Source organism: Sodiomyces alcalophilus (genome assembly GCF_042370955.1).
Source record: "Sodiomyces alcalophilus JCM 7366 unplaced genomic scaffold ACRALscaffold_3, whole genome shotgun sequence".
NCBI lineage: Eukaryota > Fungi > Ascomycota > Sordariomycetes > Glomerellales > Plectosphaerellaceae > Sodiomyces > Sodiomyces alcalophilus.
In genome coordinates this window covers 6,927,486-6,953,510 of record NW_027263534.1, presented here as the reverse complement: position 1 = coordinate 6,953,510, position 26,025 = coordinate 6,927,486, and the positions used below count along the sequence as shown (strand labels likewise).

At 40.8% G+C, this 26,025-nt stretch overlaps 2 protein-coding genes across 2 annotated transcripts; both read left to right on the top strand.

The window, feature by feature from the left end:
- Positions 1–1,413: 1,413 nt before the first annotated feature.
- On the top strand, positions 1,414–1,839 carry ACRALDRAFT_2101419 (uncharacterized protein; the record flags this gene model as incomplete). The annotated part of the gene is made up of 2 exons (XM_071023061.1): positions 1,414–1,487; positions 1,512–1,839. Coding segments are annotated over 2 exons (402 nt in total), but the record flags the coding sequence as incomplete, so codon positions are not given.
- Positions 1,840–2,615: 776 nt separating this feature from the next.
- Positions 2,616–3,269, top strand: ACRALDRAFT_2027056 (uncharacterized protein; the record flags this gene model as incomplete). The annotated part of the gene is made up of 4 exons (XM_071020439.1): positions 2,616–2,651; positions 2,719–2,815; positions 2,931–2,973; positions 3,086–3,269. 4 exons carry the CDS (start codon positions 2,616–2,618, stop codon positions 3,267–3,269), a joined length of 360 nt encoding a protein of 119 aa, XP_070876226.1.
- Between the last annotated feature and the right edge of the window lie 22,756 nt (positions 3,270–26,025).

Below are 26,025 nucleotides of genomic sequence, written 5' to 3'. Positions count from 1 at the left end.
GCACTTCGAGGCGTCTAGGGAACACTAAATACACACGCACCATGTCTTATAACCTTACGTACCCAGCTTATAACCTAACAAAGTGCCTTAGTCAAGACTATTATTAGCTAGACAGCAGCTAATCTCGGTATTAACAAATGACCCTCTATCTATATTATCACGTCTCTTATACTCTCTGGTTATACCACAAGAAGCATTATATTCTTCTATTAGGTTATTAGCTTATATCTCTTATCTAATAGAACACCTCGGCGCGTGGTTAATAGTATAGCTTAACTTAGAATCTCTATATCGTATAGGTATCTTAATAATATACTAAATCGTATATCGATAACTATAGTGGTAGGTTAGGTATCTTCCACTCTCTTATACTATAAGCTAACTCTTATATTAACCGATATTAAATAAGTGGCTCGTGACCCGAACGCTATTATCGTCTACAATAACTTTAATTTTTTAAATTAAGTCAGGGACCTCGCCAGAGCCAAGCAGGATCAGTTTATAAACCTGACCAACTCATTAATCGTACAATGCCCTTAGCTAAGCGGTCCTATTATATAATAATAAGTCGACTTAACTATACCCTTTATAAAAAAGATAGTGCTAAACTACTTAATTCCTCGGAAGCCTTCCCTCGACGAAGCCTCCCGCTTTATGGTTCGCTATACTATCGCTAGTATTTTCCCTTCTATTAATAGAAAGCCTAAGCTACCCACTATTAAGAGGGTCACGTATACTAATAGCCCTTACCTGCACCTAGGGGCAATCTTTAAGAATAAAGGCACTATTACTAGGGTATATGCGCTATATAAGGAGCTTTTTAAGTAACGCTTATATCCAGATAATAAGCAGACTATTAATAAACTACTTATTCTCGTTTATAGAGACTAGAAGATAACCTTATTTATTCGGAATATTAAATAGTTATAGCTAGAGTCTGGAATGCCTTAGGAGCAACGTAATTAGATACTTCTTATCCCTACGTTCTTCTATATCAAACTTAATATACTAGAGATACTATTCCGTAATTTCTAGGATACTAGCGATTATTATATCCAGTCTAGCGCTACGATATCCTACGACGTTATATAGTTCCAGTATAGCCGCTATATTAATAGCAAGAATATTAAGTACTACCAGGCTCCGCCCGCTCTTCTATATAGATATATAGTAAGGATCCTCGCTTATCTTATCTATAAGCCATTTAACGGTTCCTATAGGGACGATATAGCTATTATACTATTAGACGTTAAACACGCGGTTAAGGACATTACCCCCAGGGAACTAAACGATTATCTTATTAAAGTCTAGAAGAAGCTATTTACTCTTAAGGCCTGGCTTAGTGATACCACACGACTAGACAATAGCATTATCGATATCGAATTCCGTAGTGATTATGGTCTCCTATAAAGCGTCGAGGTTCTACTTATTATTCACGAGGCTATGCGCTATAAAGACTTTAGTCTCCTCCGTGATATTATACCGTAGTTACCTATTTTCTTTTAGATTAGTAAGTCCTGGAAGTATAGCCTAGAGATAATGTATTTCTCTTGGCTCCTATATCCAGATATCTCCGATAAACATATAAGCGACGCTATTTTAAAAGGCGGCCTTATTCGTTATCTTACTGCTAGTGACGGCTATAAGGCAATTAACCTACTAATCGAGCACGTTAATGCCTTATATACCCTGGATATTAAATATAATAAGAACTCTATGCACGATATTTCTTCGACCTTTAAGAGATTGGCCTTAAATAGTAATTATATCGCGATTATACAAAAGGCCGTGGAGAGCTTCCTCGGTACTAAACAGAAGGGCACCTATTCTTATAGATAAGCCTCTTGATAAATTATAGAGTATGTCTATAAGCTCTATAATAGCGGAGTTACCCGCCCTCGGTATTATAAGGGCCCTACTTTTAATATACCTAATATCTATAAGCTTAGTTAATAAGCTCTCCTTAAGCGGCTAGAAGAATTTAACGATAGTGTTAAGAAACCCCTTAACCCTGGTAAGGAGGCCGGTCTGCCTGGTACGACTAAGGAGGACGATATAATCGATTACTAAGATAAGGGCGGCCGTCTCTTTGTGGATAAGGAATATGACTTCTGGACCGGAGGCTTTAACTAGGATAATTAGAGTATCAGAGTAATAATTATAACTATAACTGTTATTATTATAATCGTTAAGAATCGTATCTTTAGAATCTAGGGATAATTACTACTATAATTACCCTCTTAAAGGGTCTAATTTATTATAATAGTAGCTTAGTGTGTGTAAAGTAAGGGATACTAAGGATATATATAGCCTTTATTAACGAGTATACTATAAAAGGGTAAAAGAGAAGTGATAAAAAGAAGATAAGTAGGTAAATATAGCGATAATTACCTTTATAATATATTACCAGGCTACCTTTTTCGTTACTCCTCGCTAACTATGCCTTTAATTATCACGATTCCTCTCCTATCCATTTAATCCCGTCACCGATAATATTACTATTATGCCGCGGGATATATACGATATTCCTTTATCCTCGGAGGATGACCGTGTTAAACGGCCGGCTTAATGGCCTAAGATAAAGTAAAAGTAGAAGTAATAGGCAAAGCGCCCTTATGCGGATAAGGAACCTTAAGCCCAGCCATAGACAGGTTAGTTACTATACCGATATATTAGAGTATAAGCTTATAATATAGAATAGTATATGAATATATAAAGCGCTATCCTATATCCAAGCTCTCCTGTCCTGCCGCCGGTGCCGCTTATCGTCTTACGGACCTGGGACTAAAGAGGGACCTCGTCGCTGGCGGTAAAGGTAAATTTACTACTAATAAGACTTAGAACGTCGCCGCTACTATACTATAGGTCGCCGGCGATAAGGCCCTATCTCTATATAGTCGATATAGTAATAGGTTCTGTCTATAGGCTAGGTACGTGGTGCTACCGCCCCTACTCCGTGGTATCACGAGAGGCGTATACGCCTATTATTACTATAATAGTTAGGGAAGCAAACACTCCTTTTATAATCGTATATATTTCACCTTAGCAGATATTAGTATTAATATATCTGATATTTATTTAATAGGGTAACTTATATCCTCGGCCCCGGCTATGCCTATATCGACACTGGCTATACCCTTGCTGTCGATACCGGCTATGCCCCTGCTATCGACCCTGGCCCGCCCCCCCCTTTCGATTATAGCCATCCTCCCTTTAAGCCCCCCTTTTCTACCTCCCGCAGCGTTCTCTCCTGCTACTACCATGCCTAGCTCTGCTAGCCTAGAGCTAGTACGGATAAAAGAAGAGTGTATAAGAATAACGGATGCCTAGCGGGCCAGCACTAAGGTAAGGATTTAGATCGAGATATCGGCCTTAGTGATAGCTAAAATCGAGCTGTAGTAGTAGTAGTAGTAATAGGGATAGCAGCAGCTAGAGGAGGAGTATAATAAGTTGCCCTAAGCCTAGCCTTATAAGCCTATCGTCCTACGGCTATTTACCGAGATAAATAAAAAAGAGGTAGTAGATATATATAGGTATTCGGAGGAGAAAACAGATATACACGGGCTCCTTAATCTATTAGAGGAGAGTCCTATTAATAGCTTGTAATACGAGATATAAGCCTATAGCCTATAGGAATAAATAAAACCTATCCTAGTTAGCTCAATTACTATAAAGGAGCATAGTCGCTTAGTTAGGTTATAAGAATAAAGTTATTTTAATACGTAATAAGATATACCTACCTACGTACCTCACCACTATTATAATATATATTATATAAGGATTATATGCTTTTTTAACGTCAGTTCTAACTTTAAGCTAGGCGTATATAGTAATTGCTTCTATTAGTATCCCCTTCTTATCCTATCATCGATATCTGCATAGCATCTATTTACTGTCTCCGATAATTATATAGTAATTACTTCTATAACTATCCCTTTGTTATCTAGCAGAATGCTAGAGCGACTAAGCACTCTAAGTACGAATAAAACAAAGCATTAATAGTTATATTAAGCTATTCATATCTCTTTGTTATAGGACCGCTAATCGATTAAGGGCCTTAAGAGCTATAAGCCCGTTTATAACCTCTTTTCGCTTTCCGAGAGTCCTGCCATGCCTATAAGATTTAGGTAATTTAGTAAAGTAAATATTAACTGAATTCCTGCCTATAAGTCTCGCGATGCTCCTGATCTGATAGACCTAGGACCTTACCGATTAACCTAGCGATATCTATAAATAGTAGTTGGCCTTTATCCTGTGTAAGACCTGAAAACTGACGTGATATAGCCTACTAGAGGCGGCTCTTTATCTATATTTCACGGATAAGCATTATCCGACGATACTTAACACTAATAAGGGTCTATGCCTTCTGTTAAGACCAGGCACTAAAAAAGTCGAGGGCTAGGCGGGTAAGAGAGCTAGAAGATAGTATCTTCTCGCTAGCATTATAAGGCTAAAGCGGGGGGGATATCACCGAGGCTATGATTATAGCCATTATAGCAGACCTCCTTTATAACGGGACGCTTATACTTAAGGTCCGGATTATTAGTAGGCTCCTAGAGATATTCTGGGATAGCCTTATAGAAGTATACTGCGTTTAAGAAGTTCATTATCTCCGGATAGTCCTTAGCTAGAGCCTTACGCTGCTTAAGCTCCGACTTCTGCTATTTAACCTTTTGCTCGATACTAAAAAGAGTTTATAACTTCCCTATTATAACGGTACGCTAATCCTGGTCGCTAATAGCCGAGACCTAGCTAGCCTATATATCAGTATCGCTTAGGTTATTATTATCGCTCTCTAAGAGAAGCTGCTCTGCTACGCGGCTAGGATAAATAGGCTTATAAATAGCCCGATAAAGCTTAGTCCTACGAGGCATAGTATTAATCTATTCTAGATAATTAAAGCACTATTAGGGTGTAAAAAGGTATATAGTCCCTTAATCTCTCCTGCTATAGTCCTTACGCATTACACGACTAAACCTCTAAATAATATCAGCTAGGTTTAGTTACGGGGGTAAGCCGAATTAGATAATATTCTTAATATTAGGTATATCGATCCCGACGCTTATAGCCGTCGTGGCTAAGAGCACTCTAGTAATAGAGTCCTCTTTACGGAACTCCTTATAGATAGCCTCTCTGTTATCCGGGCGAATATCTATATCGTACCAACGGATAATAGCAGCGGCTTAGGAGCTACTTAGGTCCCTATTCTTACGTATCTAATAAATAAGATACCTATAAGCAGTAAATAGCTTCGCCTTCGAGTCTAGGTAGATAATTATCTTCGGCAGGTCCTAGAGTCTTAGCGCTATCTACAGGACAAACTCAAGTCGATAAGAGTCCGTTATATAGCCTCGGATAAGGGGTTAAACGATAATAGAGATATTATACCTGTTAATAGATGTCCGAAAGATCTCGAGCGTATAGTCGGAGCCGGCGTGCTTAAGTATAAAGTCCTGCCCTTCACGATCCAACGTTATAGTATAACTCAACAGAGGGATACCCTGTGGTATAAGTAAATATGCTTTATAGTTATAGGCCAAGTTAGGGCGGAACTCGCGCCACTGACTAATTATATAGACTTCGTCGATAGCTAGTAGTCCTAGATTCTATCTAAATCCAGGATCGCGAGTAACGCTCTTTAAGCCAGGACTTATTAACTGTTTAGGCGAGAGGATAATATAGGAATATTTCCCTTCACGAACGTTATACTAGATATATCGATTCTATTATAAACGGTAAGGTTAGTGCCTTATTCGACTAGTAGAGTATAGTGCTAACTAAGTACACCTACCTTTAGATAAGTCTCGGCCTTAATCTAAATAGGCGTGGAGCCCGGAATATCGTGCTTAATAGACTCGGTCTATTATACACCGAGTTATAAAAGGGGGATAATAATAATTATAATCTTAGCTATAATAGCGGTATAGGTATAAAGGATTATACTCTTACAGTACCTAGTAGTAGCGATAAGCAGGGTATCCTTTTTATCGAATATAAGACGTTTAACTAAGTTAATCTATCGCTAGCGCGGTTCCTATACGCGTAAGATACGATAAATAACTTTTTATCACGGGTTAACTCCTCGAAAGTGTAGTTCCGGTATAAGGCCGAAACCGCTAATTAGTATATAGGTCCGACGCTTAGACCTCGCGCTGCCCTTACCATAGATTCGTATAAACCTAGTAAATCCTGTACCTCTTTATAGACCTTTTCCTTTCCTTTCCTTAATTCTAGCTCATACTTTTATTCAGACTTACTTAGTGCGATTAACCTATAACTAGCCGCTTATATAGCTAGAATTTAGCGAACCCTATACGCTATATTCGTATAGACTTAGATACGAACGCGCCGTTAGGCGGCGGCGGTCCTATAAACCCTGCCGAGCTAGCTAAGTGGACGGATAGAAGGATTACTAAAGCTACTAATATAATACTCGGTCCTTTATAAGAATAGATAGCTTCATAATAAGAGCTGCTTTAATAACTTATAAACGGTCTTATAAACGCCTAGGCCCCGTAGTAACCTACTCTTAACCTTATGCCTCCCTTAGAGGGAGCCCCTATTAATATACCCGCGGAGTTAGTAGCGGGCCCTTCTATCCTAGTAACCTCTGCTCACCCTCCCTAAATCAAAGTCCTACAGGAAACACGTTAGGAACCATATCCGCTATATACTAAGCCTTTATTATACACCGTGAAGTTTAATAGAAGACGAACAGAGTATATTACCTGGTTATACTAGATATATAATACGCTATTACTAGACGAATACTTATTTAATAACTAAGCCGAAATATAGTATTATATTAATTTATACTAAGAGGGGAGTGCTTAGTAAATAGTATTAGCCTTCTATACCGTTAAGGGGCTAGGAGGTACCCGCGACCTAGAGTCGTTCCTTACCTACCTAGACCGTATATATAAGGACTAGAACGAATAGCGTCGCGTAGCCTTCACGGTATATTCCCTTAGATAGAGCGAGGAATAAACCTTCGCGTAGTTCCTACCGAAATTCGAGAAATAGATCGCCTAAGTAGGTAGTAGCGAGTAGGTAGACTCGGCGAAGATCACTTTCCTTAAGGGAGGCCTAAGCTAAAACCTACGTAGCGCCCTAGTCACCGCGAAGTTACTTTATAATTATCTAAGCTACCTTACTAAGGTCTAAAGTATCGCCTAGAAGCTAAAAGGCCTATACCTAACTAGCCAGAATATTTATATGCTAAACCGAACCCGGAGCTAAGAGACTGATACCGATTAATAGAGACGTCGCGATAAGAGGGATTAATTAAGTCTGGCCCGATACGACTATAGACCGACCTTATAATAACCGGGAGTGCTAGGAGTATAGAAAAAAAGAATATATCCGTATACACTATAAGTCTCGGTATAAGAGCTTAAAAGCTAAGGGCGCCCGCGTAGTAAAGGCTTAGGCCGGGGATAGCGATATCGTTATAAGCTTAGATAGTTCGGATAATAAGGAGTCGGAAAAAGAATAGCTTTAACACGAAAACCGGTGTTAAAGCTACTAGCCGCCCTATAGTAGGAGTAAAAGGCGTTTAAATACCTAGCTAGCGGCGACTTAGCCCTAATATTAACGCGAGTAAATAGAAGATATATATATACTCTTATAGATACGGGTTATAACTCCTATACTACTATAAATAAACGCTTTACCTAAAGACTCTAGTTACTATTAGTTGATAAAAGGAAACGACTATTAAAAGGATTCTTAGATATATCCGAGCCGGCTATTAGCGCCGGGATCGCTATATTTAAGCTAGAGATTAGCGGCTATATATAACGAGTCTTCGCCTATATAGTAAAAGGACTAGATTAGGATATATTCCCAAGGAAGCCGTGGCTAGAATATAATAATATTATGTATTACACGAAAAATTATAGGTTATACTATAAAGTCGCCGATATTAACCTATAACCAGTAGGCGAGGAAGAATTAGCTAATATATAAGCTATCCGGAAGGCTAGGCTCTTCTTAAGAACGGTATTTCCGGCTATAATACGATAAACAAAAAGGGGGTTAAAGGGAAAAGGAAAAGATAATATAACGCCTTAATCCGTGCCGTTAGTATACGGGATATTAATAAGGCCTTTTATAAAAAGGAACTAATAGACCCTCGGAACTATATCCCTACGAATATACTATAAGAGTTCGGCGACTCTTTTACGCCTAATAAGGCTAACGACTTACCCCCTTACGGACTAAGCGTTAACCACGAAATCACCCTAAAGCGAGGTTCTAATAGACTCGAGCCGACCCTGCTATAGGGGCCCCTTTACGGTATATTAAGGGAAAAGCTACTAATACTCCGGAAGACGCTTACTAACCTAATAGATAAGGGATTTATACGAGCCAAGAGCTTAGCGGTGGCCGTGCCGGTCCTATTCGTGAAGAAGCCAGGGGGCGGGTTACGCTTCTATTATAACTGTCAGAACACGAATAAGATACGAAAAGAGATTTGTGTTCATTGCCGACTATGAAAGAGTACCAGTCTACGATGTCAAATATATAGGCAAAAGAGGGGAAATAACGCTGTGATATATCTAATAGAAGTACCGCCGTATTCGGAGCAGTGTGTGACGTGGCTCTGGGAATATACCTAACAGGTTATCGAGGCATTTGGGCATAAATGCCTGACACACCCCCCCAGAGCCGCAGGATTAATCCTAACGGTTCTGATCGAATTAAAGCTCAAAAACAACGTAAAATCTAGGGTTTTTAAGCCTAGATATCAATCCAAAGGTCAACGGCTTGTTAAACAGCTCGTGCCTTATTATGATCCCAAAGCAGTGGTTAAATTAACCCTAAAAACAACGTGATAATTATCATATAATTATAGTTAATCTAACGATCGTCGCGATTATAATCTAATCCAAACCACCGTTAAGTCGATAGTAATCGGCTTAAACCACCGTTAAGGCGGTGGTGATTAACCCGATTAAACCAAGCCGGCAGGGCTCTTTTCTATTCCAAGCATCTTAACGAAGGCAATATGCTTTTACGTAGATAACGCTTTCGTTATCCCGTCGCTAACTATCTTATTCGTCGCGATCTAATTAACCACGATCTCTTAGCGTTATACGATCTACCGGATCCATAGGGCGTGGATATCAAGATGCTTTAACTTCGAGGTCACCTATAGGCGAGGGCTCTCTAGCAGTTACCGTGTTTAATCGTTATCGTAGAAGATAGTAATAGGGTCCTTTTTAAAGGCTAGCGTTAAGTCTTTTATTAACCATAGCGTGGCTATATACTAGCGGGCGGCGGCGCTTAGAGCTATAAGCTCTGCTTCGGTGCTGGATATAATAACGCTCGTTTACTTATTCGCCTTCTAGTCGATAGGACCTCTAAAAAGGATAGTTATATATCCCTACGAGCTATACCGAGTCTCACGGTTATCGGCGAAGGCGGCGTCGCTTATATAGAAAAGAGCGAATTTAGCTGCGTTTTCTAATAGATCCTATGCTCTAAAGGACAGGCAGAGGGCGCTCGTCGAGCCGAGGTACTTAAGGCACCTATTAGCAGCTTCGTGATACTAACTAGATAGGTTAGTAGCGAATTCAGCTAGTCTAGAGGCAGCCCGAGCTATATCCGGCCTTGTTTAATAAGCCGCGTAGTTAATTAATCCGACCTTTTAAACATATAGGTGGATAGACTTTTCTAACGCCTATTATTTATTTAGTTCTATAATATTAGGAAAAGGAAGAGGCGTAGATACTCTATAACCGCCTATCTCGATCTTTAACGTCTTTATCTTTTCGTTAATATAGTTATTAAGCGATAACCATAGCCTCCGACGTTAACGATCGCGTATAACCCTAATACTAAGGAACCACTTAAGCGGTCCTAAATCCCGAACCTCGAACCGTTATTATAGCTGCTTAATTAATTCTTCGGTAGCGGCGGCGTGCTATTTACGATATAGCAGAACGATATTATCTATATAAAAGAAGACGAGTAGCTTATCGTTTTTAAAGACTTAGTCGTCCTCCTTTAGTTGCGTTAGCCCGTATTTACCTAAAATAGAGGAGAGCTCCTGATACTATAACTTAGGCGATCTTTATAGGCCGTATAACGCCCTGCGTAGGCGGTGGATACCTCTCTTTATAGGTCGTAGGAGCTTCGTAAACGGCTCTAATTCGGCCTTATTAGTAACGTTTACGGCGGACTATAAGGTATTCTATCCCGGGGGGTCCCTTATATAGACCTCTTTATTAAGGCGCGCGTTCGTGAACGTATTAACGGTATTAAGTTAGCGGGTCTCTAGATCGAAGTGGGCAGTAATAGCTATAAGCGTTTTAAAGGTCCTGCCGGCGAGGGTGGAGGCATAGGCATCCAGGTGATTTTAAGGCTATTAATCACTATGAACGTAGAGGCGTGCCTTGAATTTGGTGACGTAGCTAGATGGATCGACCTTGTATTTAAATACCTATATAAGATCGAGGGGCCGGCTTAGTAGCAGTATGCTATCTAGGAGGCCCTTAACGGCTTTAAACGTGCCTATCTGCTCTAGGGTCTTTACCTCTTTAGAGGCTGCCTTAATCCACTACGTTCTGTACGGCGACTTTATTATCTACGTTTAATTAGCAGGCTCTTCGGGCATATCGCGGCGTAGTAGTGGCTTCTTCGGGATCTTAAAACGGTTTAAATAGAGGAAGGCAGAGTCGGTGTATTATTACGGTGGCCGCCGGTTACGTTATGGCCGAGAGGCAGCTGCCGGCGTGGAAGATAATAGACTAATAGCCGGCGCTACCGTAGGAGTAGTGGATAGTCCTGGGGCTACCGTTACGGTAGCGGTGGCGGCGGCTATTATTTTATCCTTTAGGACTAATTAATCAGGGGACAACAAACCTATAGTAATGCCGGCGGCGGCTAGAGTAACAGTATCGTCTAAGTCGTCGGAACCGGAAGCATCTTTATCCGGGACGTCGTCGTTAAAGGCAGCGGCGGTTACTACGGCTAACGTTATTAGAGCTGGAGGTGGTAACTGGCCTGTAGCTATAGTAGAGGGCGTTGATTAACGTGAAGCCGGCGGTGTTAATATAGGAGGGGAAAAAGAAAAGGAAGACGTTATTATAGGAGAGGTTTTAGAGGTAATTATAGTAGTAATTATGGCCTGCGTTATGGCAGAGCCCTGAGCTTAGGCGGCAGAGGTTACTATAGCAGAAGGAGTAACCTCAGTGGCCACTATAACTACCGTTTTAGGCGGCTACGATCGCTATTATAACTTATCCACCCCCCCAGAACTAGGCGAGGGAGTCGAATTTTCCGTTACTTTAACAGCTACTACTTTAACCTCTTCTTCTTTAACCTGTTTAACTGCTTTAACTATAGCAGCAGCAGCTCTTCTCTTAATTGCTTTAATCCCTCCTATTAATCGGATATTTTAGAGGGACTCTAACGCCGAGTTCTGCTATATCGTGACGAAGTAATCGAATTACGGCACGGCCGGTGACGTATATAACGGATCCTCTCTTTCTGGCTCCGGCATATTAAGTTCTTTATACAGCTCTATTAAAACAGGTAGGTTAACGTCACGATCTTTGTATAAGAGCTTTTCGTTAAATCTAACGTCTCTTATACGCAGGATCCTTCCGAGCTTTAGCACTTAAATCCGATAGATATTAGTGCTTTTATACCCGATTAGATAACCGATATAAGCCCTCTCCGCGAGCTTTTTATTCTTCCGGCGGCCATACTAGTAGTTAGCAGTTAACGGATAGGCATGGTAGCCGTACCTTTTTAGGTAACCGATCATAGGGGTTATCGTGATACGCTTAATGCCTATCTTATTAACCCACTTATCTATATAACCCTTCGGCGACTTCCACCTAAGGTCCCGGCGTGGAGTTAGATTATATAGGTATATCGCGGCGGCCATGATCTCTGGCTATATATCCTATTAGAACCCGGAAGCTATTACGAGGGCCCGGGTGATAGCGTATATAATACCACCGTGCTATTCGGCCCGGGGGTTTTAGGCGGCTATATTCGGAGCCGACCTCTTAATCAGGATACCCCGGTAGGCACCCTAGTTATTAAATTCCCGTTACAGGGCTCGCTCGCCATCTAGGCGTATAACCCGGATCGGGTAGCCGTACTACCTCCACGTTTATACCTCGTGCTTAGCGACTGACTTAAGGGCTGATTTATAATCCGGCAGGAATTCCCCTTTATTTATCTTAGTATAGGGATTATAAAAAAGGACGGTTACCTTTAGTCTATTATAGGACTTATCGTTAGAGAATAGATCTATATCCACACGCTGCCACGGCCTTATTAGGTGGTGGTTTAGAGGCTATTATAATACCTGCCTTTAGCCATTACTAGTAGAGTAGTCCTGGCACTTAATCTTTAAGGGGAACTCTTTACCGGATACTGCCCCGCCGGAGCAGGTAGTCACGATCTTTTAAGGGCTTTAGCGCTAGCGTGGCCTAGCCGCTTATACTATAAGCGAGCGTCGGCGACACTTATAATAGGGGTCCTGGAGCTATTAAAAAAGCTCTGTTATTATGCCGTTAGTTAGAGGGCAAACTAACCTCCCACGTTCTTTAGAGGCAGGGTAGCGGTCCTACCTTTTTCCTTAATTTCTAACGCCTATCTACCGGTAATAAGCGATCCTGTTAGAAGCAGGCGGAGGGCTGATATAAGGGTTATAGGATATCCCTCGATATACGCTATATCCTTTAAAATCAGCGTATACGGCCAACGATCACGATCTTTAACTTTTAGCCTTATAGTGCCGAATCCTATCACCGGATCCGATAGTCCTCCGCTAGTATTAAACGTTACGAGCTCTTCTACTAGCCGATAATCCTAGAGCAGGTGCCGTTAATTAGTGATATGCCTTGTGGTGCCGGAATTAACTAATAGCTTATTTTTAAAGGGTCCGGCTGCGGCTGCTATTAATAAAAAGCTGTATATGCCGTATAAAGACGTATCGTCCTTATCCGAATCCGGGGCCCCTCTGTTAATAAAATTAGATACGTCCTTAGAAGAGTCTCTCGGTTATAACTCCTTTTAACCCTTATTCGCCCTACTATCGAGGTCCTTTTTAAGGTTACTTTAGAATGCTTTCCGGCGTTTTTTACCCTAGCTAGCAATCACCCGGTTATAGCGTTCTTAAACCTCCTTTATTATCTTAAAGGACTTATTCCTACGGGACTTATTAACGTTCGGGCACTTCTAATCCGGGCGGCACTAAAACTTAGCCTTCCTGACTCTACGGCAATCGTAGATAAACTCCGGCCGATTCTTCTAACGATCCTGTTAACGATCCTATTACTAACCTTCTTTATCTTTTCCTAGGAACGTGGCCGTATAAAACGATAACGATCCCGGCCTTCGGTTAAGGCGATAAGGGTGCCTATAACGTAACTAGGTGGTGTATTCGGCGACGATATCTTTAACGGCTAGGACGTTCCTTTTATTAGTAACCAGGATAGAGGAAAAGCGAGCTTTAGACTATTCCGGGGCTACCGAGCCGATCGTATTAAAAAAGCCGTTAATTTAATCTATCTTCGAATCGATCGCCCTAACTTCGTATATCTTTACGCGGGCATATAACGCTATAAAGTCATCTAGCTAGCGTTAATAGGGTATCTTCCTAATAGATTATATATATTCGTCCCACCGTTTCTTAATCAGGGACTTCTAGGCGGTGTTCGTGGGCTTTATCTTATTCTTCAGGATCTTTAGGATTTCTTTCGGATCGGTGGTTTAACCGTACCACTCTATAACGTTCCTCGCGACGGTCCGTTAGATATAGAGGAAAACAGAGGCGAGCCCCTCCTGCTCCCTGGTATACTTATTATAGTAATATAACCAGATCTTATATTTCTGATCCTAGCTATCGTTATCAGCGTTAGCTTCTAGAGGGGGGTCGTCTTCTAGTGGCTCGGGTCTATTATCGTCGTTAATACTAGGATTAACGAGGTCCTTAACCTTTTTCGCGGCGGCGTGGCCTAGAACGCCTCGGAGCCAGTTATGCTAATCGCCGGGGGCGGCGAGTATAACTTCGGTTAAGGCCATAGCGACTTCGAAGATAGGCGATTAATTAGAGGAGGAGGAGGAGGAGGAGGTTATTTAACGAGCAGGCGGACGTGCCGGTAGAACGGCTCTAACCGTAACAGAATAGAGGTAAAAAGAGGGCTTTAAAAGAGAGGCGCAGAGCCTAGAACTGTTGGATCGATCGGAATAGAGTCGTTTACCAGAGCCCCGGGCTTATAACTCTCAGAACACGAATAAGATACGAAAAGAGATTTATGTTTATTACCGACTATAAAAGAGTACTAGTCTACGATATTAAATATATAGGTAAAAGAGGGGAAATAACACTATGATATATCTAATAGAAGTACCGCCGTATTCAGAGCAGTGTGTGACGTGGCTCTGCGAATAGACCTAACAGGTTATCGAGGCATTTGGGCATAAATGCCTGATAATAACTATAAAGCCTTAAACGCGATCACCTAATAAAATCGCTACCCCCTCCCCCTAGTCACTAAGACCCTATATAACCTAGCTAGCGCTAAGTAGTTCACGAAGCTTAATATAGTCGCTACCTTTTATAAGATCCGTATAGCTCCCGGATATAAGAGTAAAATAGCCTTTAGGACGCGCTTCGGTCTCTTTAAGTAGCTAGTATACCCCTTCGGACTAAGCGGTATACCCGCTACCTTCTAACGCTATATTAACTAGACGCTATAGGAGTTCCTTAATAACTTTATTACCGTATATATCGACGATATCCTAATCTACTCTAGTAGATCTTATAAAGACTATAAAGTAAAGGTCCGGCTAATACTATATAGGCTTATAAATACCGGCCTAAACCTAGACCTACCTAAGTATAAGTTTAGTATAACGATAATCAAATACCTAGGCTTTATTATTATAATAGATAAAAGAGTGTTTTACGACCCCGAGAAGTTAAAGGCTACCCGCGACTAAGAGGCCACTACCTCGGTAAAGGGAGTGCGAAGTTTCTTAGGATTCACGAACTATTACCGGATATTTATCTACGACTTTATAGGCATCACGGCCCCCCTCTCGGCACTAATAAAAAAGGATCGGCTCTTTAGGCGGGCGGCTAAGGAAGACACCGCCTTAAAGGAGCTAAAACGATTCTTCTAAATAGAACCCATTATATGGTTATAGAACCCGGATTATAAGACTATATTAGAGACCGACTACTTAGGTTATACGTTAAATGGTGTTCTATCCTATGTAGATAAATAGGGATATCGCTATACAGTTATATATTACTCGCGTAAGCTTATCCCGGCGGAGTATAACTACCCTATTTATAATAAGGAGATATTAGGGATTATAAGCTATATACTCGCCTAGAAGGTAGACTAACTAGCTACGAATAATTTATAATACTATTAGACTATAAGACTCGTAAGTACTTTATAACTAAATAGTCCTCTATAAAAAAGTAAAGCCGCTAGGCCGGCGAATTAGCTTAGTTTAATTCTATACTAGAGTACCGGCGAGGTACTAAGAACTTCGCGGCGGATACGCTCTCTTATTATAAATAGGACGCCCTAAAGGATAGCTTAGATAACCGGGAATAGGGGCCGGTAATTTAACTAATACCTAACTCCGCGATCCCTAAAATAACCCCCGAGCCGATTATATAGAGGACGATATCCATTAAGCGTGTATTCGAAGTAAATAAAGACCTTTAACGACTTTAAGACGAAACTATAGCGACCGACCCTTAATACTAAGGGGTCCTCGCCGCGATTACTATAAGAGCTTATAGCTTTAACTCGTCCCTTAGACTACGATTATAGATCGCGGAATACTCTTTTAATCCCGTAGGATATATAACCTTCTAGGATTATGTTTAGGTTCCGAGCTCTAAAAAAGACTCGTTACTAAGAGAGCGCTTAGTATAGGCGATCTACGACTCTACTATTAGCGGTTACCCGGGTAAGGAGAATATAATCGCTATAATAGCCCGATAGTTCTTATAGCCTAGTATAAATAAGGATATATAGAAGTTTATCTATAACTATAACCCTTATAACGGAGGTAATTAGTAGCGGAACGCGAAGCGCGGACTATTAAAACCACTACCTATACTAGAGCGAATCCGTAGCTACCTCGCGATAGACTTTATAACGGACCTGCCACCTACTAGTAAAAGTAGGGCGTGTTTTCTATAAGTGATTACGGACCGGCTAATAAAGTTAGTAACGTTAGAAGCTATAGAAATAATAGAAGTATAAGCCTACGCGAAACGCTTCCTAACCTGCTATTTTAGGTTTTATAGTATACCCCTTTTAATCGTTAGCGAGTAAGGCTTAAACTAGACTAGGAGGTTCTAGCGATACTTCTATAAGCTTATAAGGATTAAGTAGCGACTTAGTATAGCCTATTACCCCTAAACCCACGGGGGGCCCGAAACGCTAAACTAAGATATCTAGGCCTACCTCCGAGCCTTTATATACTATTCCTAGAACGATTAGGGGCGCCTACTACCCGCCGCGTAGTTATCGCTTAATAGCAGGAAGAGCTTAATAACTTAGCTAAGTCTTTTCTTCCTAGAACACGGGTTTTACGTTGATCGTATATATATCCACGACCCCTTACCTATATACCCGAAGGAAGCCGCCGCCTATAACCTACTAAGTCGCTTATAAGGGGCCGTGGAATTCGTATAAGCAGCTATAGATTTAAAGCAACTTTAGGATAAGGAAACCGCGAATAGGCGGCGACTCCTAGTAAAGCGCTTCGAAGTAAGAGACCTCGCTTAGTTATTTATAGCTAACTACTCTACGCCTAGACCTTTAAAGAAGCTAAGTTAGCTATACTAGAAGTATAGGGTAATAAAAGTAATTAACTCCTATCTTATCGAATTAAATATACTCTCGGGGATATATCCTTATTTCCACGTCGATATCTTAAAGCGAGCTAGTCGCTACCCTCTCCCTAGGCAGGTTATAACCGATCCCTAACCCGAACCGATTAGGGACGCCCTTTATAGTAATAAAGAGTAGGAAGTAGGCATAGAATAAATAATAAGGTTACGGTATACGGCGCGAGGTATTAGTATAATAGGCGGAATACGTAGAACCTACTTAGGAACCGCTAGATACCGTATAGAATATTAAAGTATTAGACGATTTTAAAGCGGAATACGGCCCCGTGGATAAGAATAAGAGGCCTTTATAAGATTATATTATAAGGAATACGCGAAGATAAAGAGACCCTGGTATAAGGGGAGCACGACCTATAGTTATAAGTTAATTAAAGGGGGGGAATTTACTAGCCCCCTTACTGGTCTTTAAGGTGGTAAATAATACCTCCGTAAAGGACTTTAATTAGCGGTATTACTATCCGGACCCTCCTAGCTATTATTATTACTACTACCGGTAGCAGGACCGCTACCTCCCTAAAGGGCGGCGAGGATACCTTTTAGGAGGCGCGTTATTATTACGCCCTATAAGCGAACCTCGCGGTGGAGGGCCGCTACCTTACAGCGGAGACCCTCGCCATTATTAATAGAGACGGGGGCGGAGTTAGCGGCGGGGGCGAGGGCTACCTCGGATAAGGAGGCGTAATAGATATTATAAGCTAATTCGTAAGCCTCGCGGGGCTAGGCTAGAGTTAGTACCGACCTAGAAAAGGATAAAAGGGGATACTTATATCATTATTATTAGGCTTATCGTGTATAACACGACCCGTGTCGGCCAGGGGCTTAATAAATTGGATAGCGGCGGCGGGGAGCTAAGAAGGTTAGTTATAATGACCTCGCCTATAAATCATAGAAACCTTATAGGGCGGTATAGGTAGGATCCTATAATATATTCGAAGTATTTAGGATTACTACTAGGTATACTAGGCCCGGATTAATTATAGCACGTTAAGTTGAATTTCTATTTAACGCTAGCTATACGATTAGCGTAGGGGCGATAGAAGGCTTTACGAGGACGGCCGGGGGGGTAAGCTAGGCTATATTAACGCTTAGAAGGCGTCGCGGCCTGCCAGAGAGTTAGTAGGATCCTTATGGCGAAATAAGGCCGTATCACGAACCTCCTTTTCGGCCGGACACTTACTAAGATTCGCTATAGCGGCGAGGGCCTCCTTAGCCACGCTTTTAACCGATTAACCACGTACCTTATTATTAAAGGCGGGGGGGGGGGGGGGGGGGGCGCGATGCCGCTAGTGGCCGGCTATTCTTTAACGGTGCCCTTATAGGCGTGCAGGGCGCTATAGCGGGGTATAGATATCTAGACATACTCTGTTAGCTACGACCTAACTAGATTAGCGCGAGGACTCGTTAGGAGACTTATAATAGTTAATAAAATAGTTAAAGGGCGAGATTTAGAAAATTAATAAAATGCTATAAGTATAGAGTGACTACGCCGCGAGTTAGCAAGGAATAGCACGGCTCCTAGCACGCAACGGATAACGGAGCTTATTACTGAAAACGATATTATAGGCTTATAGAAAAAGAACTAACTATAAATAAAAAGCCAGGCGAAGCTACGCTTATACTACGATATTAAACTACGGAATACGATAAAAGCCTATAAAGCTATTTATTATAATAGTTAACGAATAAAGAAGAAGGAGTAACCGGGCGTTTTGAATATAAAGAGTAAGCGCTCGGCGTAACGCGGAACGCCAGCGACTAGGGAGCGAAATCGCCGTAAATAACGCGCGACTCGAATATACCTGATATAAGGGAGGATATACGACTCCCTCGCGACGCGTTTAGGCAAAAACCGGATTCGGCACTTAGTTATTACGGCCCCTGGGGGGGGGTTGGGGAGGGGGGTGATATTATAGATTGACCCCTCGAAAGTGTAGTTCCGGCATAAGGCCGGAATCGCTAATTAGCACGCAGGTCCGACGCTCGGACCTCGCGCTACCCTTACTATAGATTCGTATAAACCTAGTAAATCCTGCACCTCTTTATAGACCTTTTCCTTTCCTTTCCTTAATTCTAGCTAATATAATTTTTCGGTCTTACTTAGTGCGATTAACCTATAACTAGCCACTTATACCTTTAATATAATAATTCGCTAAGCGCCTAGATTATTCTGTTTAATTATATACTTATTAAGCTTGTCGATATAGCGGCGGAAGTTAACCTTAGAGCCCTTATTAAATGGATTATTAGGACTATCTGGCTATATCTTCGAGGCTATGGCTATTATCTGCTAATAGGTTAGCGTCGCGATAAGCTCGCTATCGACTATAGCCACTAAAGCCATCTCGGTAATAGAGGAGCCGGGCAGGGGGTACGTTAAAGGAAAAACTCCGAGAATAGAAGACTAATAAAGCCGTTATCTAGGTATACTAATAAAGATAAGTCTTTATATAGACCTTATCGTCTTTGGATAAGATCTAGGTAAACACGAAGTAAAAAACGTGCCTAAAAACCAGGATTAATATACGACTAGAACACTAACACGCCTAAATACCACGAACGTTAGCTTCTAAGGTTCTCCTGCGATTAACGATCCTTGGTATATAATTCTTTTAGCGATATCTGGCGTGTGGGTAACGATAGAGGGGGGTCGTCATGGAGTCAGAACCGTGTTCGTTAATACGATTTCACGATAGGGTATTTAGGCGGACCAAAACACAGGCCCTATAACTCTAAAAACGGAATAGAATCAATATTCAATTATGTCTCTATCTCTGAGGAAAAACAGTAAGGCGATATCTTTATTTATTACTATATAATTACGATTCTGAAACATACCCTCGAAATCTTCCTTATATAAAGTGTTCGTTAATCACTACTAACTCTACGTTCGCTCCTTAGACCTTTTTCCTAGGCATATTGGTTTAATATAAGTCCAATATATCTTCTATTGTGTGTGGCTAGGATTTACACCTATTAAGTGCATTCCATATATTTCTTTATATAGCACGTGCATCCAATAGGAAAGCCCTATGGGTATATACCGCCTAGGCACAAAAGATCTGAGTTTGCTAAGATAATAGGCAGGCAATCCAATTTATCCATCTACTATAATCACGATATGGCCTTTTCCACCTTTATAACTATCTATCTTCAACGCCCAATAACGTTAAAATAGCGCTTTTGCCGCCTTAGCTTTTTGACCTCAGATACGACGATATTAAAGAGCTTCTTGCCCACGCCAACGAGTGGGCCCGCGATAACGGATACGCCATTATAATCCGACAGAGGTCGTGGATAACGTGGAGGGCGAGGGCGAGGATAAACACAGCTAAATTTGGTAGGAAACACCTCGACGTAAGCTGGATCTTAGTCGGGAACGGATAAGGTTATACTCAGGCTACAGGAAGAGCTGGGACGTCGTGAGTAATACGGTAGGAAGATAGCTTATAGCTAATTGATCAGTTAATTGATGATCGTATCTAAGGGCAAAAGGACGACCGAAACCGAACGATATAAGCTGCTGTTTGTGTTAAACCAATTAGTGTCTAATAAAAAATAAAAACGAAAATAAAAAAAGATAATAGTTGACGGCTGGCGCCGGCTATAAAAATAGGGCCCTAGTCGGAATAAACAAATGCCCTAGTCGGAATAAGTGCTCCCTATTTTATTAAGTTAAGCTACGTAGAAGCTAATAAGTATAGCCCCTTAGTCGTTATCCCTATAGCACGCCGTGCCGCTATTACTAAAAAAGAGGTGGCTAACAAGGTTAACGTTAGCGTTAATAATATTATAAGTTCGCTCCTAGGCTATTATTAAGTAGCTGTTTTCTGACTTTTATAACTTCTTTACCGGCTACGCCCTGTCCTGCGGCTATTTTAGGACTCATTTAAGTGCCCCGAGTATCCTAAGATTTTTAAGCCGGCCTACCAGACTTTTTGTCTTACACGCTTAACTAGCTTTTATTAGCGTAGTTAATAGCGTTATTGCTCTAGAGTATCCCTTAATAAACCTCCTATAGACATTAGCGAAACTAAGGAAAACTTAGATATTATAGAACGACTCGGTTATTAGGAATTCGGTAATACTATATATAAGTTCCCCGTTTATCGCGAAGCCCTTATGGGTTATTATAAACCCTAAGAAATCTACTGTGTCTTCGCACTATAATAGTTTCGTATATAGCTAGGCTCTATAAAGCCGATTCAAAACCTTCTTCGGGCTCTTTATATACTATTCTTTTAATATAGAATATATATGGATATTATCGAGGTAAGCGATATAATATATATCTAATATACTAGTAAGCCTTAGTGAATATATATCTAGAATATGGCTAGAGTATGTGTTAGCCTTAATAGTGTAACTATATACTTGTAGTAACCGTACCACGTTCTAAACGCTGTTTTCTAGCAGTCTTCCTTCTTAATATCCGGGTTAACCCGTCGAATATACAGTTTCGGCATAATGCCGGAACCGCCAATTGGCGCGCAGCTCCGATACTCGGACCTCGCGCTAACCTTACCGCGAATTCGTATAAACTTAGTAAACCCTGCGCTCCTCTATAGACCCTTTCCTTTCCTTTCCTTAATGCTAGCTAATATAATTATTAGGCCTTATTTAAAACAATTAACCTATACGTAGCCGCTTATATAGCTAGGATATAGTAAACCCTATGCGCTACCGTAGTATAGCCTTAGATATAAATGCGCTACTAGGCGGTGGCGGTTCTATAAACCCCGCTAAGCTAGCTAAGTGGATAGACCGAGGGATCACTAAAGGTATTAATATAACGCTACGTCCTTTATAGGAATAAATGGCTTAATAATAAGAACTACTCTAATAACTAGCGAACGGTTTTATAAACGCCTAAGCTTTATACCGACCTTCGTCTAATCTCGCGCTACCCTTAGAGCGAGCCCCTATAAACACACCTACGGAGTTAATAGTAGGCCCTCCTACCCCGGTAACTTCTACTCCCCCCTGAAAAGAAGTCTTGTAGGAACTGCGTTCCTTATACACTAAGCATTTACTGTGCCCCGCGAAGTTTAGCGGAAAATAAACGGAGTAAACTATATAGTTATAATAGATATATAATAAGCTCTAAAGATATAGCATTATATTAATTTATACCTAGAGGGGGGCGCTTAGTCAATAGTATCGGCTTATTACGTCGCTAAAGAACTAGAAGGTACTCGCGACCCTAAAGTATTCCTTGCTTACCTAGACCGTATATATAAGGACGAAAACGAATAGCCTCACACGGCCTACGCGCTATATTCCCTTAAATAGCGCGAGGAATAAACCTTCGCGTAGTTCCTGCCGAAATTCGAAAAGCAGATTATATACATAGGCGGTAACGAGTAGGTCGATTTAACAAAGATTATATTCCTAAAGGAAGGCCTAATCTAGAAGCTACGTAGCGCCTTAGTTAGTACGAAGTTACCCTATAATTACCTAAGTTAAGTCATTACAGTCTAGGGTATCGCCTAAAGGCTAAAAGGGCTACGCCTAATTAACCGGAATATTGATATACCAAATCGAACCCGGAACTAATAGACTTAAGATACTAGTGAAGACGTTACAATAAGCGGAGTTAATCCAGTTTAACCCGATACTATTGTAGACTAACCTCACGATAACTAAGAATACTAAGAATATAAGAAAAAGGGATATATCCGTCTAAATTATAAGTCCCAGGCTAAGAGCTCGAAGGCTAAGGGCGCCCGGGTAGCTAAGGTATAGGCTAAGGATAGCGATATCGCTATGTTCTAGCTTAAGATTCGCGGCTATGTATAACAAATGTTCGCCTATATAGTGGAAGGATTAACGTAGGACGTGTTCTTAGTTAGGGAAGCCGTGGCTAGAATATAATAATATTATATAGTATACGATAAAGTCGCTAATATTAACCTGCGACTAGTAGGTAAAGATAAGCCGGTCGATATATAAGCTATCCGTGAGGTAAGGTTAGTCTTAGGATCTATAATTATAGCTATAATATAATAGAAAAGGAGAAGGTTAAAGAGAAAGGAGAGGGATAAGTTTAATGCCCTTATTCGCGCTATTAGTATACGGGATATTCATAAAGCTGACTATAAAAAGGAGCTAGTAGACCCTTGAGACTATATCCCTAGGAAGATACTATAAGAGTGCGCCGACCTCTTTATACCCGATAGGTCTAACGGCTTAACCCCTTACTAACTAGGTATTAACTATAAAACTACTCTAAAACGAGGCCTTAACAGACTTAAGCGGACAATATCGTAAGAGCCCTTTTGTAATATATTAAGGGAAAAGTCATTACTACTCCGGAAAAGGCTTAACGATTTAATAGATAAGGGAGTTAAACAGGCTAATAGCTTAGCGGCTACTATACCGGTCTTATTTATAAAGAAGCCAGGGGGCGGACTATAAGTCTGCTATAAGTATAGAGCTCTATACGTAATTACTTAGTAAGATCGCTACCCCCTCCCTTTAATTACTAAGACTCTGTGTAATTTACCTAGCGCTAAGTGGTTTATAAAGCTTAATATTGTCTTAGCCTTCTATAAGATTCGTATAGGTCCCGGATATAAGAGTAAGATAGCCCTCAGGACGCGCTTCGGTTGTTTTAAGTAGCTAGTATACCCCTTCGGACTAAGCGGCGTACCCGCTACCTTCTAACGCTATATTAACTGGACGCTATAAGAGTTCTTTAACGACTTTCTTATAATATATATCGATAATATCCAAATTTACTTAAGTAGATCTTATAAAGACTTTTGATAGATTGGGCTACGAGTAGTAAGCTGTACGCGCGGAAGAGAGGAAAATCAAGCAAAGAGCTGTTGAATCCGTAGAACCGTAGGATTACTGCTTGTTGCGCGAGAGTGTGTAAAGAACTGATTTCTGGGATTTCCTCCTGCATCCGGGCCTGGTAAAAGACCCTGAAAATTGGCTGGCGACTGTTACGTCAATAACCTACGCGACGGTTTTCACGCCACGTTATTAGGTTAAGTAATAACCAAGATATCGTATTTACGATGCCTAGTGTATATATATATTTCTATATAATATATATTATAAGCTAAGTATGTATACACGTATAATACATATCGTGTTATAGTATAGGTTAAGCCGGTCATAACGTAGACATTAAGTTATGTACCTATAACTATACACTGTTTATTTTGACTTAGATATTATACTTATTATTATTATAATTATTACTTATTATAAGTATAATATTAATACCCCCCGTAAGCTAACTCTTATATAATAAGTGCAGCTTAGTCAGGTTATAGTTATGGTTATGTTATAGCGTAGTAATCCTAGGTTATATAAGACTAGAATATATAGAGGAAAGATTTAACAAAACCTCTTCTTTTTAATTCAAGGGAAAATTCAAAAACCCTTGTTATTGTTATAGTATATTATGCAAAGGAAAGTTCAGAAAAACCTTTGATATCTACGAAGATCCTAAGGTAAAAAACCTAGTTATATCCCCTTATAAAGAACTAAGAATACTAAGTATTAAAACCCAGTATTTTAATTCTTTAATATTATTCCAAGGCGGTAAATTATACTTAGGCAACGTATCGTCCTTGAAATTAAATTTCGTATTTTTATATACGATTTTTATTTTATTATTATATAATTGTTGCCTGTAGTAGTGATACTTAACTCTCCTTCCTATTTATTTTCCCACTTTTAGGACTGTTAGTGTCTTCCACTGTTCCATAGCAAAAACACTAATAAACGTAATTTCCGCTCCCTAAGCATAGCCCCGGCCACCGCCTAGGGGGCCGCCACGCCGGCTCCCGACCCCTCTAGGACCCCCTAAGCCCTCCGGGCCCCCGCGAGAGTAATACTAGCCGTGTCTAGCCCTCTTATAAGTAAAGGCTTACCCTTAAAAACCCCCCGAAAAAGAGTTACTATCTCCTCCCCCGACCTAATCTTAAGCCCTACTACCGCGATTAGAACGAAGACCTTAGGACGACCTCCTGTTTTTCTCCTAGGAACTAAGAGGGTAGCGCCCGGACCCTAACCAGGCCTTACCGGCCCTACTATAATCTTAACTACCCTATAAAATAAGATTACCGCTAAACTCGTTAATATTAGAAAGGCCTAGGAATCCTTTTATTATATAAGAAAAACCCTAGTTAATTCTATCGAATATACCCTTTAGAAGCTATCCGGCGATTACTCGGAAGTATTAAAGTATTACGCCGACCTTCTTATAGATATACTCGCGAACTTTATATCTAGCTACCACGCTAACTATATAAAGCTATAACTCTAGTAAGGATTAAAACCCACCGCTAATACTATAGCGGACGCTAGGACTATGCCTAAGATAAAATCCTATACTAATATCGCTACTATTAACCCCCTACCCCCCCCCCCCCCCTTAGCGAGGAGCACCGCCGCCTCTTATAATACCGACTATAGGTAGTATATAGACTATATAAGCGCTACCTAAGAAGCCTTTATAGGCAGCCTAGGATAACCGGATCTTTATCCGGATCTTTAACGATAACCCCTATAATATAATTAACCCCGCCGTTATCCGTTAAACTATTATTAAGTACTACTAGATTAAGGATAATAGTATTATAGCGTTAACTTAGGTTCCGACCGGTTTTATAGTTATTATTAAGGGCGCGAGAACGCGATAGGCCTTATTTACTTATAGTGCTAAGCTTTCTTAACTATTTAACGTAATAGCTATTAAGGGAGCTATAGTTTAAAGCACCTACGCTATCCTATACGTCCCCTTTAGGATCTATGACTATACCGGACCGGTCCCGATCTCCGGCACCCTCTAGGATAAAATCACCTCGGTTATCGGTATCGCCCCTATCCGGCTAGTCCTGGCCGGGGGCAGATACCGTCCCGACTACGCTACCTAGACCTAGTTCGCCTTATTCACGAAGCCGGTTAAACCCTTCCGGGTCTACGAAAGCGGCTAAGCCCGCCTCCTAGATAGAAAGGGAACCCCCTTATAGTATAAGAAGTGTTTTAACTAACACGGTAGCCGGGTCTGCTATAGAAAGTAGCGTTACTATAACTATAGCCGACCCGAACACCCCTTTAACTATACTAGCCCTACCGTGTAGTATATAAACTATAAG